We start from the raw sequence: 16,216 nt of genomic DNA, 5'->3' as shown, positions 1-16,216 counted from the left end.
ACCAAATAAATAAAATTGAGGTGCGTTTATTGAATTTTTTACTTATTTATTCGTTTGTTGAGAGTTGAAAACATTTGCAACATCACGAAAATAAATTTTGGATGTTAAAATTGGACATACCCCAATCAGGAGTCATGTGATATTTTGGTAGTTAACTGATCTTTATTACGGACATGAATGTAATGATCTGCGCCTGCAGTAGCCTACATTCAGCATTTCACTGGCATTTGGGAATTCTTCCTTAAACCACATTTCGTTATCCACATGATTTATTTTCCGGTTAGAGCAATTAAGTCAATGCATCCAACAATTTTAATCATGCCCGTACTCTTCCACCGCAACAAATCGTCAAATGCTAGTTACCTTGGAATATCAAAACCAAATATCCCCCGCTCTAAAAATGTCCAAAGTATAATTAAGTCTTGTTTTTTTCTTCAAATTTTTATTTTTTTCCCCACATGGTGTTCTCAATATAAAATCCTATTTTTTTATTTTTTTATCTTTATTTTTCAGGGTAACAAAAATTGGTTTTCGTTATATCAAATAAGACCAGCGGCCAATTCTTGATCTTTGGATTATTTGGGAAAAAGATTTACATAAAGTCGTTTCAAAGTCTTATTAAACCATTTGAAATCCAGTAACACCAACTAAATATGGTCAATGTAACTGACCCAAATACATATGTACACAATTCAGCTCCGTTAAGCTGACTAGAATCTGTCATCCTAAAAAATAACCATATTTAGAAAACGAAACAGCTGTACAGGGTTCGAGAGGTGGAGGTGAAACGGTCGCTGAGCGTTCAGTGTCCCGTGTAGAAAAACGGTAATCCAGATCAGACAGGAGAGTGACGCGAGTCCGGCAGAACACTTCAGAACCAGAACTCTGGGTCGTCGAGTAAATCTAAGTAAGTCTCTTCAGGGAAGAAGAAAAAAAAGGGGAAAACTAGCTTTCATTTCCCTCCACAACTTTGCCGTTTTCTCCCTTTCTTTTCTCTCTCTAAAAAAAAAAGAAGGGGGGGCTCACTTTTCAAAATGTGATGAACATCTAAATATTGTGTTCAAATCTTTAAGTCCATATATTTTTTTCCCTTAAACTCAGCACACTATTAAAACAGAGAGATGGTGAAAACAGAGGGCATTAAAAAAAATCAGATCACAAGACTTGGAACCTCCAGGACGCTTGGTCTTTGTAGTCCAAACAGTCTGTAGTGTTTAAATTGAGCTTCCAGGAGGAGGCCGTTTGCTCCTTGTAATCCAGGCAGTCAGAAGAATTGAAGGCCAGGCCAGTGCCACTGTAGGCCTGGTGATGATGGTGGTGGTGATGTCCTGAGGACTGACTGATGTGGTGGTGGGGGTGCGTGGGCATGGACGACGCTGTCATGGGGCTGAGCTGATGAGGGTGGTGGTGAGAGTGCATGGGGGCCAGATAGGAGCCACAGTCCACTCCGCTGAAGTAAGAACTGGAAGGAGTCGGGTAGCCCTGGCTGTAGCCAGTGGTCTGGTTGTAGGGCATGGGGTAGGAGGAACCGGCCGTGCCTGAGACGGAACGCTGCATGCAGGAGGCATTTGAGGGAGCGACGGGCTCTGGCAGGGAGACAGACGGGGGTGCGGAGCCTGGAGAAATGGCAGGGCTCCAAATTGATGAGACAGTGCTGATAGAGGTAGAGGTGCTACTGATGCCTGTGTTATTGGTTGAGGAAGAGGAGGAAGAGCCAGCGCTGGAGACGGCAGGAGGAGTGAACTGGCCGCTGCTCTCTGAACCCGTGCTCTCCCGGGTGGGTGAGGATTTCTTCTTTGCGGGCCGAGCTTTAGTGCTGCTGCCACTCTGCTGCTGCTGACGACATTTAGCACGCCGATTCTTAAACCACACCTGCAGGACAGAGAGAGGAAACAAACACTTCAAATATGCTTTAAAATTCTGGTTGAACAACTCCTTTAAAAAAAAAAAAAACAGAGGCATGAAAATACGATAGCACAGTCCATTATATCCAATACACTAACACACATGCACAGAGAGCTCCATTAAATGATTATGGAGGCCTTCCGTGCATGTCTGAAGGACATGTTGGAGAGCCATTGTGCAATATCAGAGTGGAAAATAGCTAGTTATTACCAGTTCCTGGCTTTAATTTGCATGCAGGGCCTTTCTGCTTTACTGTGTGGATCTAATTTCAGTGCTTGTAGACGGCTGGGTGATAGCAGCCTATTGAGTTTCTCCGCAGAGATGGTAATTCAATAGTGGAAGGAGGGTCTGACCGTGTAAAGCATATTGTTTCATGTGCTTATTAAGAGCAAATAAAATTGCTTGGGAAATTGACAGAGGGTTGCTCCTTTAGGCCTCAGATCATTTCAGAAAAAGCATTATTTGCATGAAAAATCTACAGTAGACTGTGGGAATTTTACATTTCCTCATCACTGATATTTACATCAACTTCAAGGTAGAGTGAGCCTTTTAATCACAGTGATCATCAGTACCATTTGGTCTAAATAGCCACATTTCTTCAGTAAAATCAGTTCAATATGCACAAGCAAATGCACCAAACACTATTTTGGTTTGGAGAGTACAAATTATTCTAGCATAATTATTAAATTCTGTCATGCTGCATAATTTAAACATATCGAAAAAAGAAAAAGAAAAGAAAAGAAAAAAAAGCAGAAATCACCTGGCAATTAACCCTAGTTATGTAATGGCTGTATAACTAGGGTGACAAAATGTTAAAAACACCTAGGAGTCTATAATAATAATAATAATAATAATCATAATAATAATAGCAACAATTGTAAAACATTTTTTTTATTTTTAGACTCTTGTGTGTGTGCTTTTAAAAAAACTACTACGAACTTTAACGAAAATCAGTAGGGGGAGCAGCTGAGCATAACTAACGTTTTTGGAAAATTGTCATACATTAAATAGTTTTTTAAAGAGAGAAAAAAAATGTTCTCAAACATTCAGTGGGTACATGTACCTGAACTCTGGACTCGGGAAGGTTGATCTTCAGCGCCACCTCTTCTCTCATAAAAATGTCCGGGTATCGAGTTTTGGCAAAGAGCGATTCGAGAATGTCAAGCTGTGAGCGCGTAAATGTCGTTCTTTCCCGCCGCTGCTTTCTGGGTGTTGCTGCAAATAACAATAAGAAAAAGGTCACAAGTGTACACACAATAGCAAAATTAAGCTTTATAGAAATAGTGGAAATGTCTGCTTAGATGTGAAATAGCTTCAGGACATTTTAAGCTACTATTTTCGGAAATTATTATTTTCATTTATGTATTTATTTTACCTCAAAGCGGTTTAAAAATTGTAGCGGGCTACTTTACATAGGTTTTGTGGATTATATTTAAAAAACATGTTGCAACGACGATGCAATAAGCATGTTAGGCCCAGCAAGTTACGAAAAAAATTGACAATGTCAAGAATATAATTTTTTCCCCTTAACTGAAGTGCCTGAAATAGTTAATAAATTTATCACAAAAATTAGGAATGAAAGAAAAGGGAAAAAACCGGGATTCATACTCGCATTTAATGCTCGCGTATATCGCGGTGTTGAACAGTTTATAATGCACGTAAAGCGTGTACCTGGGTATCCGACGGACGGGTGCAGCAGGTCCATGGCTGCGCCGCTCAGCCCCAGGCCGTTCATGGCGTAGGGGGGCTGTTTGAGGTATGACATCATGCTAGAGGCAGTCACGGGTCCCCCCAGATCTTGCCAATAGTTCGATTTCCCCCGATGTTGCAGTTTGACGAAGGACGGACCCAATTTATGTTACTGAAATGCGATTGCAATAACACAAATAATATTAACAGCTGATATGCTTAACTAGGAAAAGAAAGTACGAAAAATGCTAAGTAAATTAAACATGTCTCGACACGAGAAAGTATAAATAAGCGATAGACAACAATTGATTGGTTTAAAATAACTAAGAATTACTCTATAACCTTTTTCGATAATAGCCTAATAATAGCGTAATGTAGCCTAATATTATTATTAATAATAATAGACAACAAATCTTATTTCTCTTTTCTAATAAAATAAAATAACGGCATAATGGTGAAAACGGCATACCAGCACGCAAATTATAATTGCATTCCTAAATATTTCTATAATTGTACATATATATAATTGTGTGTGTGTATATATATATATATATATATATATATAAAACATGCATATATAAAACACATGCATATAAAATATTTAGCAAACGTTGACTATTTATTTTACATTATTTTTAAAGCACTGATTACTAAATACGGCTCTGCGGAGCTTGTCTATCTTAACGAGGCATTTAAGACCAAATCTGTGCTGTTTCAAAGTAGGCCTACTTATAAAAAAAATTACAAAACTTGCAGGCCTAGTAAACATGGTCTCCAGGGTCACACTGAATTTAGCTTTGTGTAAAAATGTAACTGAAATAATCTAATTTATTATTTACAACAAAACTATTTTAAATAAATAACATCTCCCAAAACAGACGGTACAGGGTAAAATTGAGAGTTAGGTTACTTCTAGAAAATTGTTAAACTAGCCTATATATCATCACACAAATAAAAAATAAAAAAGGGGGGGGGGGCATTAATCTTTATTAACGTGTTGTACTAGTTTGTTGGTCATTCAATTTTTAACAAAATTTAGGAGACGACTGGTTACCTATAGGGGAAATTAATGTGGATGGGCCCCGTGCTCAGAGAACCGAACCGCTTATAGAGTTCAGTGTATTCCAATCTATTCCTTGCTTATTCTTTACTCTGTAGACTAGTTAGAAAGAACACATCTACGTGCAAATTAACTCAATTACAATGCAGATTAGACCTCTGGGGAAACACCTTCATTTCTTGGCCTTATCACCAAAATAAATTAACAAAAACCAAAACACGCCTTTCCAATTGAGCTGGGTTACACTGCGGTGAGAAGTTGATCTTTGCAAAACTACTCGCGTTCCTTTCAAACAGACGGGTCGCTATTTTTTTTATTTTTTTAGATTTAGTTCATCTTGGAGTTAATTTACTTCTAAGCGATTATGACAATTACCAGACTGTTTACAGCGTAACTTAAAAACAATACTGACGTCGGTACACAGAATAGGAGGAACAAATTAAATCAATAATAATAATAATAATAATAATAGGCTAATACAAACTTTTGCACACTCCTTTCAAGAGGACCAAATTTATCTACATAGAAAACAAATGTTTTGCCAGTATTAACACAATAAACTTGTATTAGTTCCGTTTTATGAAAGTGTTAAACGTTAACAAAAAAAAGAGAGAAAATAATCTAAATTAAAAGACCCAATTTTTTAGTTTTTACCTTTTCCAGAACCCTCCGTCCTTCTCCTCTCCTGATTTTTTGCAGTCTGACCAGAAGATAAAAAAATATCCACCAATGCAAGAGTTCAGAAAGGCAAACCGACCGAGGAACCTCACCAAATAAATGTCGTCTAAAACTCTCCTCAAAGCTGCAGATACGCAGCAATGTTGATATGACGCACGTGTCTGGCCTTTAGCTGGACTTGTTGTTGTAGGCGAGTCTATTCAGAGTGTGTTCCCGGGGTTTAAAACCAAATGCATTAAACTCGTCTGCTTTGGCTTTCTCATTCGTGTCTGTCACTAGTTTAAGGTGATTGCTAATGTAGACGGATGGAGATTGATCACCTTCTCCTAACCCTGCCTCTCTAAGAGCGTAGGACACCTGCAGATCCGCCCACTCCAGCCAATCGCCGCGCAGTCTCTGCTTGATTGACAACTGTACCAGCCAGTCCATGGGTTGAACATCCTTAAAGCCCCACCCCGCGCTGACTAAAGACATCAAGAACAAGCCCCGCACGAGTAAATCTTTAGAATTTCCAGAAGACCTAAATATAGAGAAAATTGTAGACAATACAGTTAAACATTTCCTAAAATTGAAGACAGATGGAAAATAGGCTATATTAGAATCTGGGCTTCACATACAAAAGTCGTTTTAAAATTAAGGTAGGCTATAGAGTGAGCTTTAAACATATTAAGCCTAAACCATTTAAATTATACTATTTTACCGAAAGATTGCGATATAGACAGACACAGGAAGTCGTGTAAAATCTAAACAATATATTTGTCTAAAAGCTTAATTACAATTATAACTGTTTTGCGTCTTGAAATGTATTTTATTTATAATTTTATTTTATTCGTTTTCCCAAAAAATTAAAATACACATTTTTACATTAAAATGACAAAAGTGACATTATGGCATATTTAAATAGGCTGGCATTAATTTATTAAATCATCTAAATGCAAAATTTATCAACGTGGATTAACCAGTGTAATATAATTAAAGCTATGCATATCCAAAATCCAAGCAGTAAAGGACATCAAGGCCTTTACTGAAATGTCCAAATTCCACCGCAAATTCACAAAGTATCGTTTGATACAGAATTTAAGACTCCCTTTGGCGATCGATTCGTGTTGTCCATCGATTTGAAGCGGTGTAAAATGCAGCAAAAAAAGTTTCATTTATACACTTGATCTATTTTCATTTTTAATGTTACCCCGCCTCATGAATATTAATGAGTGGCTAATCCCCACTTAGAATTACATTTCAGAATAGTGTGCGTAAAGTTTAATAGGCAGACGGAGAGGAAACGTGAAAGGGAGTGAAGAAAAACTCGGCCCTTCCAGAAAAAAACCGAAATCAGCACACAGAGAGAGTCTGAGCCTCAGAGAATCAAAGAAAGCACCTTTCAAGCCTCACTTTCCCAAAGAAATGCCAATAAAATACGGTAACAGAATATCACGGAGGGCGCGGTGTTTCCTTAACTGTTTCTGAAAGGCTCAGAAGATCTTAATAAGGCTTCGCTCAGTCCTTTTGTTGATCTCACAAAATCAACTCATTCTAATTGAGGCCTGAGCTGAAAGCGACCTAATGTTCAAAGCAAGTGACCGCCGGAGGAACGTAATTACAGTTTTACTATATGGGGCATCCAATCAAAGACCGGGTGGCTTTACACGTTCTTCTATAGATCAACAAAGTCATCGACAAAAGTAGCCTACTCTTGGGAGTAACAGAGACGCCGCTGTTAGCCGTCAATAGACGCGAAAAAACTAAAGGGAAAGTTATTGGATACTGCATAGAAGTATGGAATGCGCATATTAAATGTTTATACTGCCTGTTTAAAGCACAAGTGTTGGCACCAGGCCCCAAAAAGGCCGATTCCACCTGTTCTTAAACTATTTACACGGATAATAAAATGGGATCCCAAATGCACACAATATAAATATATACAATTCCTGCATTTTGTCCGTTTGCTATTTAATCTCTCGGCCCTGATGTTGTTAAGACCCGTGATGAAGCCAGAACAAGTATCAAGTTATCAGGTTGCAAGAAGCTTTTGTAATAAGAGTATTTTGTCTAATCCTAAATTGCAGCCGAATTTTCTAAATGCTGAGCTGGTAAATCTCGGGATTAGAGGAGGCGAGAAGAGGAGGGGGAAAGTTTGGTTTCTTCAGCCGGCAGGATGGGAGCGGGTCGGCGATGTTGTCGGTCCTTATTAAAACGACGATGTATAAAATACGATATTGAAGCTCGTACAGAAGGCTCGGTACCGATTCCCCCGGTGTATTTTAGGACGAGGGAAGGATTTTCGGCGGTCGAGGGGCTTCGTGAAGTCCAACAGCACAACACCTGAAGTCAGGCCGTGGACTTCAAAGCAGCTGGATCCACAGAACGCGCATCTCTGCTCGCGCTGAGATGCTCTACTTTTACCACCGTTTTGGAGAGCTCCTTTTTTATAAGAATATCTATTTTAAAAGCTTTTTTAAATGCTTCCCCCCCCACTAAACATACTGTTGGTTTGAGCCTGAAAACAATGATCAGCGATCAGGTAAGGGAATGAATTGTGCATTTTGACAATGCTTCTGCATGTGAATGTGTGAACTAGAACGACCCAGATCACGTGTTTATTATTATTATTTTTTAAAAATCTTTATATTTGTTTGTGTTAGTGAAATGCACAGAAAATGCCAGAGGTATCTAAACTTTCTTATAGTTGCGTAGCTGAAACAGAACATTAAATGAGTTCTAATATAATGTAAGAAAGCCCAAATGCATGAAATATTTTCATCATGAAATTGAACTTATATATTGAATTTATTTTTACAAAAAAAAAGCGCTTTGAACAGATAGGCTACTCATAAAAAGTGCAATAAAAAGACAGTTACTTTAAGCGTTTTCCAAAAGTAAAATATTAATATTCCACCTCACGTGTTACTGGGACAAATCAGATGTATAGAAACACATCTTGTATTAAATTAGGCATCTGAATGGACAGCAAAACAGTTAAAAGCGGTCATTTTTAGATATGAACACCACGCTACCGTCTCATCGGGATTACACGGAGCCCACCACAGGTCTAATGCATCAAATTATGACATGCGTTTCAAGCGACTCGCAGGCTCAAACTCTCCGATTAGTAAAGGCAGCAAACAAACGTCCTTTCTGTCGCCATGTAATGGTTTGTGAGCGCATATAAGTGCCTACTATTCAGAAGATTACAGTCATCTGTGATAACTGCAAAATAATAAAAACAAAACGCCCGGGGGAACGGAGGACTACAGTTGGACCCAACCATCAGCAAATTAATGTAGAAGTATTAGAGAGAAAGAAGGACTAAGGGAGGACGTCAGCTGTCAAAACTTATTTTGCTCGTTAAATGGAGGCTGCGGTGAAGGCTGTTTGGCTGAGAATGAAGTGTCTGAGGGAAAGCAGATGCTCTGGACAGTGATTCTGCCTTAATCTCCCTCTGAGGAACGACCTCAAACCAAACAAAACGCAAACATCCATTTAGAAATAACCGTAAAACGCAGGGGAATTTTCGCAGTCCCTCTTGAGCGCCTGTGAATGGTTTTAATTGTTTAATTGTCCGTGGTGTTTCGTCAAAGTGCGACTTCATAAAGTTTTATTAAAAGAAACGATTGTCTGAAACGTCAGTACAGTCAGAACCTGATGAAAAACATATATTCAAGTGATTATTAAACCAGTAGGCCAAAAATAATAGGGTAAATCCATGTAATAAATGACAGAAAAAAATATGCAATTATTCGGACAATTGAAATAAAAACGAACAGAATTGCATAAACGACAGAATGAAATAAATGCGTTTTAAAAAAATGATATCGTAAATTCATTCACTATCAGCTGAATAAAGATGACACAACATTTGCTGTAGAAACACAAAGCCAAATCCTTCAGCAACACCTAAAACCACACGAGCTGCTGTTTGATTCGAGTATGAAATCATTTGGATTTTATTTAACAGTGATATTTATAGTACAGAGGAATAAATAAACCGGTGATGCTCATCCAATAAAGACGTGAAACGTAAATATGCGGACAAGAAAAGCCTTCCTTCTAACTATACAATAAATATTAAAGTCCTTAAGCAAATGTACAGGATTGTGAATATGGTTACTTTAAAAACGTCTTAAACAGTAATAAAAGCAAACAGTAATAAATTACACTGATCTGCTTCTGAAAATAAAGTTTTGTTCCAAGCCTCCAACAACAGTGAAATGAAATGTACAACATGACCGTGTGTTTTTCTATATGCACTTGCAGTATTTCACTCTTCTCACTAAAGCAAGCTCAATGTTTGGTAAACATATTCAACAAAAAACACAAAATATATTTTTGAAAACAAAACAATATTTGAGTCCCCATTCTCAAATATTCTACACGTATTAAGTTGAGTAATTAAAACATTTCCGTTCTTGTTAGAGGAGAATGTTGACAGATTTTTTAAAAACTGAAATGTGATATGATTTTGAAACCAAATCCTATTCACAAACAGGAAATGTCCCCAGTTTAAATGCTGTACCGAAACTTTGAGTTATAATTTCCTGTAAGAAATTGAAACGCATTCGGAAGGCTTTGAATGCCTTAGTGTTGAGATTAATCAAGAATGAGAATGGATTTAACCATTTAGTCAGAAAGTTTTCAAAATTGTACAGCTTTGCATCTCCTCAAATATTAGTTCCTTAAGTACCTTGTTTGTGAAATCCAACAAAGCAAACCTAATAATAATACAGTTTTTGTATTCGTTTATGTGAAATAATAAATCTCTCAGGTATTAATAAAACAGGATGCATCCCAGGCCATTCAGCAGTTCTTAAGCCCTTAATGATAACAAACAGATCTACATATGAAGATTTAAATCAACAATAATAAAGTGTATGCTGTGGTCTCTATGACAAAAATACATTTCAAGACTTTGTAGTGTACATGTCATCTTGCGCCTTTTTTGCTTGGGAAATGACCGTCACTGAAGAACACACTTCTCCTCTTTCTTTGCCATCTTGCCTTTGTTCTGTTCCAGGGTTCTCTCCAGGTGTTCGTCTTCCTCCTCAGCCCTGCCGACACACACACACACACACACACACACACACACAGGATCAAAGGTCATGGACACCGACACAGGAGAATGTCACCTGCACCTCCAGCACCAATGACCTGTACTGTGTCTGAACAGCTTCAGAGTCATTTTGGCTCTTGAAATATTCACAAGGCCTCTCTGCCTGACTCCATCACCCTCACAAACCACCTAAACATGCTTGGTGGCAAAGAGAATGTGGGTGACTGCAAACTTTGGCCTTTAAAACCCTCTCTGAACCACGCTATAGGGCCTGGAGGACTAATCCTGGCTCTGACAATCCCACAATGCCTTGCAACAGGAAGACTTACTCTTTCTCCTGGGCATCTAGGTCTCTAACCAGTGCGTCACGTTTGTTGACCAGTATGACCAGCTCATCCAGCAGCAGCTGCTCTCTGCGTTTTTGCGCCTCCGTCTTCTGCCAGTCTGGAAGATGGAAAGGAAAAATGGAATCCTGGAAACAATACTTAAGGGGATAGTTCATCTGAAAATGACAGTTCTTTCATCATTTACTCACCCTCATGTCATTCCTAATTTGAAAAATAGCTGTTCTTTGTGTCCATACAATGAATCCCATTGGGCTCCATTGACTTTCAAAATATCGTATTTTGTGTTCCACAAAAAAAAAAAAAGTCATACAGGTTTGGAATGACATGCGGGTGAGGAAATTATGTCAGCATTGGTTGAACTATCCCTTTAAAGACAGACATCATATACTGGCTCTTAGTGACAAAGACATAACAGTCCCGTGATCGAATATTCAGAAAAAGAAAATGTAGACCGTAATGTTGTTGAGTTATTGTGAAGTTGTACCAGGGCACCCACAGGTGGGTATGTATGGAGAGCAGCCACATGGTGGAATTCAGACAGAAAGGATCTGATAACATGAGTGAATGCGAGGACAGTACATTGAGTACACTAACTGCTTTCAGACGCCTCAAGAAGAGACACACTGATGCCATTTCTAAGATTGAATCGCATATAAATACATTAGAATTCAGATTTTTTTCACTTAATCACACAGTTCCATAATCTGGAAAAAAAGGACTTAAATGTTTAAGTTCATATGTGGTTTCTGAAAACAAATGACATAAATCCAAAGTTTAAAAGGTGTGTGTGACTATAGCGAAGGTCTCTGTGAGGTGACCTGCTCCTGTCTCCCTGCCAAAAATGGGTCTGAAATATCAGCCAGGCAGACGAGATCAGGCCTTACTGATACCAGTGCAGATTAGGGCCCTGCTCACAGCCAAGGGGAAGTTATCTTGCCGGGCCTATTCTTCAGCCCGCTGTAAGAACAGACTGTACTAGTGTCTTTACACTGCTTTATTAGTGCTCCCTCATGCACACAAAATCAACTTCTCTTGTTATAGGGAGACTAATTTTGACACATTCGACCTTCTGAAAAGTCTACCATTAAAATAAGTGTATTTCATTAGAATTAAATATTTCTGTTGCAGTTGTGAGAAATTGCAGTGTGGTGCTGAGAGCGCCGTTGGTCCTAAAAGCCCTGCTCCTTGCTCTCGTTTAACCTCTTTGGCTTTGAAGTGGAGCACAGTGGCAAAATGAACAGAGTTCTAATATTTGAAAGTTATTTGGCCCCCAGCAGCTAAATGAAAGTCTTTGGTGTTCAGAGAGGCTAATGCTAAATATTTGAGAGAATTTGTCTCTGCTTTAACAAATTTGCAGAATTTTAAAAGCTGCAGGAAGAAAAATGAAAAGGGAGGATTTTTGTACTTTAAAAAGCAATTTAGTGAAAAACAAACAAATATGAAGTTGAATTTTCTGTTATACTAGCAACACAACACAGGCCGGTCGTTTCCTGTGTGCCCACAGTGCTGACCGCATTTAACATCCTACAGGCCAGACTGTTTATCCTGCATCGCTCTCCATCCGTTCTCTGTCTTTCACGACTCTCCTTTTAATTCGCTGTCGTTTCTGCTAGCCCTCTGTCAAAAATGACAATGCCTACTTCACAAAGACCTGCCTGGAGGGTAGGCTACGACCAACAAAAACTTCTCCTGCATGTCCCAAAGAGGTAGAGAGAGAAAAAGCCCCTCAACTCTTTACCTCCTCCTTCTGTTCCCCTTCAGCATTCTCAGCCAAAAAGCCACAGATCCTCCCCTGCACCTCCGGCAGAGGCCGCATGCAGCTGTCAATCAAGCGGGAGTGGCACCGCCTCCCTCATTAAGAAGGTAAACAATGAATATGGACGCAGAGGGACACGGCAGAGTAAACGAGCGATCGCCAAAAAACACAAACGGAAGCTGCTGCCTCCTTCTTCTCTCTTTTCCTCAAAGAAGTGATGGATGAAGGCTATTTGGAGATGGAGATGGTGGTGTTGGTGGGGGGGGGGGGGGGGGTCAATCCTTTTTGGATTACTCCCCTCTTTCTCTCTCTCTCTCATTGCCCTGGGCAATCACGTTAAAACTCACATGGTTGGTGCTTATTCAGATAACCCTAACAATGCACACCAATGGTAACCATGTGAGCACTCACAACCCACAGAAGAATGTGCTGGTTCAAATCCCCATGACCCTCCTCCACAGCAAAATTTATTCAAGAGCGCAACCTGCTCGGCAGCTTCAGGAGGCACAGAGCTTCTTCTGAGAGTTCTGCTGAAATATCACTAAACACAAACTTCACACACATGTTCTGCTTGCTTTAGTGCATGGACACACGAAGCAAACTTTTGGACAGAATGGAGAGTTTTTTTGGTTAGAACATTTTTTCTGAGGAAATATGTAGTGTTGGAGGAATCCAGGGAAAAATGCATGATCTTATTACAGCAGATTTGGGTGAGTCCTGGGCAGGCTGGGAGCTCCGGCGTAAGATGGAGCTGGAGAGAAGCCAGCTGGGAATGAGACAAAGACCAACATGGAAAACCATGACAAGGAAGATGACGGGACAACAGTTCCTGGATTCTTACTACGCTATCCCCAAACTACGTCTCCCATCTGCTATATCAGATACAAATAAAGTGACTATCAAAAACAAACCAAATACACAATGTCTTTGTCTAAATGTTTGAATCACTAATCTGCATCTTGTGTTTTTGTGCATGCATATGAGTGATGTAACTAATTTGGTTTTTGAGAAATGGGAAAAAAATTCAACTACACAAGGTTAAAATGCTGAGGAAAAACAACCTGTAAATCATTTCAGTAAAAATATACAGGATATCATTTATGATATCAACTACTGCCAACTACAGATAATTATCACTTAAATCCAAATGGTTTTAAGAAAAAAAAAAATCTAAAAATACAAAAAAAAACAACAACAACAAAAAAAAAAGATTCTGGTGTCATTTCTAAATGCAGGAAACACAGCCGACTACACAAATACAATCATCTACTAGGTGCAGTAATATAAAAGTGAACATTGAGAGTCAAATGCTGAAAGCGACAGCTAAATGGAAATGAATACAGATTTCAGTGAATAGTGTAGAATGAGAAAGTGTGGTCTCGCCTTATCTCCAGTTCCAGTCAACTAGCAATCTTGAAAGAGTTTGCAACATCATCAAAGCCGGCCATTTGATAGGATTCTCACACTGCACCCAATCAATCTGAGGAATACGGCAGCCCAGACATGTAACAAAGCTCAAATAGATTTACAAATGGGGTTGTAGGGGGATAAGCCCTTGCACAGGATTACATATTGATTTTAAACATATAAAAAAGCTTATCATATAAAACCGTAACAACAAAACTGGGGGACCTATGCAGAAATCCCTCGGCAAAAAGGAGCGTCCACTTTCAAATATAACGCCCCGGAGTGCACCGCATTTGAGGAAAGAAAGAAATAGGGAGAGGGGAGGGGAAAAAATACGAATTTGAGAGAAAGCGTGTGTGCATGGCAGGCAGATAAAAAGGGCAAAAAGGATCAATTTAGAAGCAGAGAAATAGGAGTCATGGCATATTGTGGAAGGCCTCGCCACTTTTCTTTGCCTCCCCACAGCGGAGCACAGACTGAAGGGGTTATCGTTTAGCTGACATTAACACTCACCCTGTTTGCTCTACACCTTTAACCGAATCATTCCCGTCTTTTCAACCTGCCTTTAATTTCTAAAATATTTTCTTTCCCTTTCTGGTATCCACAGGCTTCAGATCTAATAGTGTGTAATGCAACAGGCAAGTGTACCTGAATTTAAGTCAGTGAGTAATGATATCTACAGTATTAATATTTATTTAAAAAAGAGCAAACTGATCCAACTGACAAAGGTTGTTCCATATGTCATGCTAGTCAGGGATAATCTATCTATAAAACCTTCAAATGCTTTAAAAAAAATTAAAATAAGGCTTTGCTGAACTAAAATTTAAAGTTTGTCTTGATAAACTATGGCTTTCCAGTTAAAAATTTGTTATATGTACTCCTTTTAATTGTACTTTATACTCAAATGTAAATTCAAAACTCAATTCTGCATCCTGTTTGCCATCTCAGTTGCTGTGCACTTATTTTAGCAGTCAGCATGAAAACATTTAGGACACTTAGAATGGAGAAATCAAATAGTTGTTGACATTCTGTGAAAAAAAAAGATATGTAAAATGCTCTAAATGTTACTCAAACCTCTCCATGACATCTATATGAGGCTTCGATATTACTCATCTCCAGGTCACAGTGACTGTAGATTCTCCTCTGCACAGTCGTGGGGTCAAGGAGGGTGAGTATTTTTCTCTATCAGCAAGAGAGTGTGCACTGATATATGAGAAAGAGTGTGTGTGTGCCTGTCTGAACGCCTCAGCCGCTACACTTCCAATGTCATCAGCTGACCAAGCAAATCAGCAATTACCTGTCTGCATTGGCTGGGCGTGAGAGCCCGTTGGGGCTCCAAATAAGACACGGACCTCCTCACCAGCAGCTCAGAACTATCTCTGACTCGCTTCAGAAACAACCTGACTCTGAATGCCAAGTGCTGAGCCTCATGGGAGAAAGAGAGAGAGAGAGGGAGCAAGGGAGATAAAGTGAGAGAGAGAGAAAATAACTGCGAGTGATAATTCAACAGGTAGCAGTGTGTGGACTGATAGGGTTGTTACAAGCAGCAGGGACTGAATCACCACTGCTATGGATGGACCCCGTCACCCTTGCACATCCAGACCAATATTTGGAACTCACTCCATGTTCACTGATAAGTGGACACAAGACTGAGGCACTTGAACATCTGAACGTTATTAGCTTAAATTCTTGTTATCGGGCTCAGCATTTAGCGTTCAGTATCATGGCGTCTCTCAGCGTGGAGGAATCTTTCAGAAACATGTCAAAATATTGAGATGAACCATGTTGATCTGCCACGGTGAAGCCCTGGAGGTGAGAAAGCATGTGGCGAATACGGGGAGCATCACAATATGGGGAGCTATGCTCTCTGCTTGGCTATTCATGTCCACTGTCAACCTCTCCGAACTAATTAGAATTGATTTATGATGGATCAGCTAGCTTATCAGGTGCAGAAAGAAATTACCATGGTTAGCCAAGCGGTGAGAGGGTCACCATCGAATTGTAAAATCAATTTGCATTGATTGTAAAAGGTTCATTTTGCGAAAGAGGACACAGTCAAAGGGATTAAACTTAACCAGACAACTTTGATACCGCACAATAGGCTTTATTTTTTACTTTCCTTACCTGTCTGTATAACACACACTCAAAAAGCTTATAAACGCGAGTGCGTTCTTTGACACCCCAAGGCACATCAGATTTAATATTGACGTGGAAGTGACAGCTGCACTTTTGGCTGTAATACTTGCGGTTTAGAGAGTAAATCATATATATTGTGTCCAATCCAAGGGTGAATTTGTAAGATCTACATTAATAAAGGGAGCTAAAAC

General features: G+C 39.2%; 2 protein-coding genes across 3 annotated transcripts in view; both read right to left on the bottom strand.

Annotated features, from left to right (window-relative positions):
• On the bottom strand, positions 1–5,659 carry LOC107553603 (homeobox protein OTX1 B-like). Its single transcript, XM_016235892.1, has 4 exons — positions 5,309–5,659; positions 3,577–3,766; positions 2,969–3,120; positions 1–1,872 (listed from the first exon to the last, which is right to left on the bottom strand). Exons 2-4 carry the CDS (start codon positions 3,671–3,673, stop codon positions 1,156–1,158), a joined length of 966 nt encoding a protein of 321 aa, XP_016091378.1. The 5' UTR covers positions 3,674–3,766; positions 5,309–5,659; the 3' UTR covers positions 1–1,155.
• A 4,621-nt stretch (positions 5,660–10,280) lies between these two features.
• Positions 10,281–16,216, bottom strand: part of LOC107553590 (EH domain-binding protein 1) — a 141,947-nt gene continuing 136,011 nt past the window's right edge. For both annotated transcript variants that reach the window (XM_016235872.1, XM_016235880.1), the window contains 2 exons: positions 10,709–10,823; positions 10,281–10,377 (listed from right to left, as the gene is read on the bottom strand). In XM_016235872.1, coding sequence (XP_016091358.1) covers positions 10,287–10,377; positions 10,709–10,823 — 206 coding nt within the window. In that variant the 3' untranslated portion in view covers positions 10,281–10,286. The remainder of the gene's footprint in view (positions 10,378–10,708; positions 10,824–16,216) is intronic.

The sequence above is a fragment of the Sinocyclocheilus grahami genome, unplaced genomic scaffold (genome assembly GCF_001515645.1).
Source record: "Sinocyclocheilus grahami isolate Dianchi unplaced genomic scaffold, SAMN03320097.WGS_v1.1 scaffold18.1, whole genome shotgun sequence".
Classification (NCBI taxonomy): Eukaryota; Metazoa; Chordata; class Actinopteri; order Cypriniformes; family Cyprinidae; genus Sinocyclocheilus; species Sinocyclocheilus grahami.
The sequence above is the reverse complement of the archived record's forward strand: the minus strand, read 5'-3'. Positions and strand labels throughout refer to the sequence as shown.